Below are 869 nucleotides of genomic sequence, written 5' to 3' on the forward strand. Positions count from 1 at the left end.
CGTTTGGAGAAATTCTATAAAAGCTGCCGAATTGGTTGCACAATATCTCGTTACAGCCGGTATGGTGAGGCCCGTGCCGGAAACGGGCGCCAACATTTTGGAACAGATTCTAAACTCTTGGGCATTATTGCATTCGAAATTGAAGGACGTTGAGCCCACGTTACCCGGGATGATAAGGAAGTTGATCGAGCCTGCCGAGAGCGCTCAACACATCTATATCTTTTNCCACGGACATGAACGAATTGGAGAGTCAAAAAGCGAAGTCCGATACGGAAAAGGTCCGCGAGACAGCGAAACGTTTGAGCACGCAATTCCTTAAACTGGCCGACGTTGTTGGGAGCAATATCGGTATCGCTCGAGAATGCGTGCTGACGGCGTTCTCACTGCATCCGACCAGGGCTTGTTACGATAGGATTAAAGAGATCGCTGTCGCGTGCGGGAAAACGAGAGCGGATGGGACACAGGGCGATAACAGCGTGGTGGTCGTTAACGAGAGATTTAAGCACGCTCTGGTGGAGGGCAATCATTCTAGCACGGGATCGATGATGATGATGAAAAGGATGATCGATAGTAGTAGCGGGGAGAGGAAGGACGAAACGGCGGCGAGAGCCGCGGGCGCCGATTCACCGCCTACCGCTTTATGCAACTCTACTTCGTTGTTTTCAGTGTCGTCGCCCGCCTGCCCGGCCGCAACTGGTGTGGTAACGGCGTCGATGAAAAAAAGTAGCATCGACTTTCAGAACGGGCAAGTGAGCAAGAGCTTCGAGAGGACGGATCAATTGTTAAAGAGCCTTCTGACCGCGAAAAGGGGGGAGGCGATGATCGCGGGGAGCGACAGATGCCCGCTGCACCCGAGGAGGGACCCGTTG

General features: G+C 53.2%; 1 protein-coding gene across 1 annotated transcript in view; it reads left to right on the top strand.

Annotated features, from left to right (window-relative positions):
- Window positions 1–869, top strand: part of LOC102671492 — a 16,382-nt gene that overhangs the window by 6,004 nt on the left and 9,509 nt on the right. The window contains exons 6-7 of the mRNA XM_031511719.1: window positions 57–202; window positions 279–865. Of these exons, the coding sequence (XP_031367579.1) occupies window positions 57–202; window positions 279–865 (733 nt within the window). The remainder of the gene's footprint in view (window positions 1–56; window positions 203–278; window positions 866–869) is intronic.

The sequence above is a fragment of the Apis dorsata genome, unplaced genomic scaffold, assembly GCF_000469605.1.
Source record: "Apis dorsata unplaced genomic scaffold, Apis dorsata 1.3 scaffold_344, whole genome shotgun sequence".
Classification (NCBI taxonomy): Eukaryota; Metazoa; Arthropoda; class Insecta; order Hymenoptera; family Apidae; genus Apis; species Apis dorsata.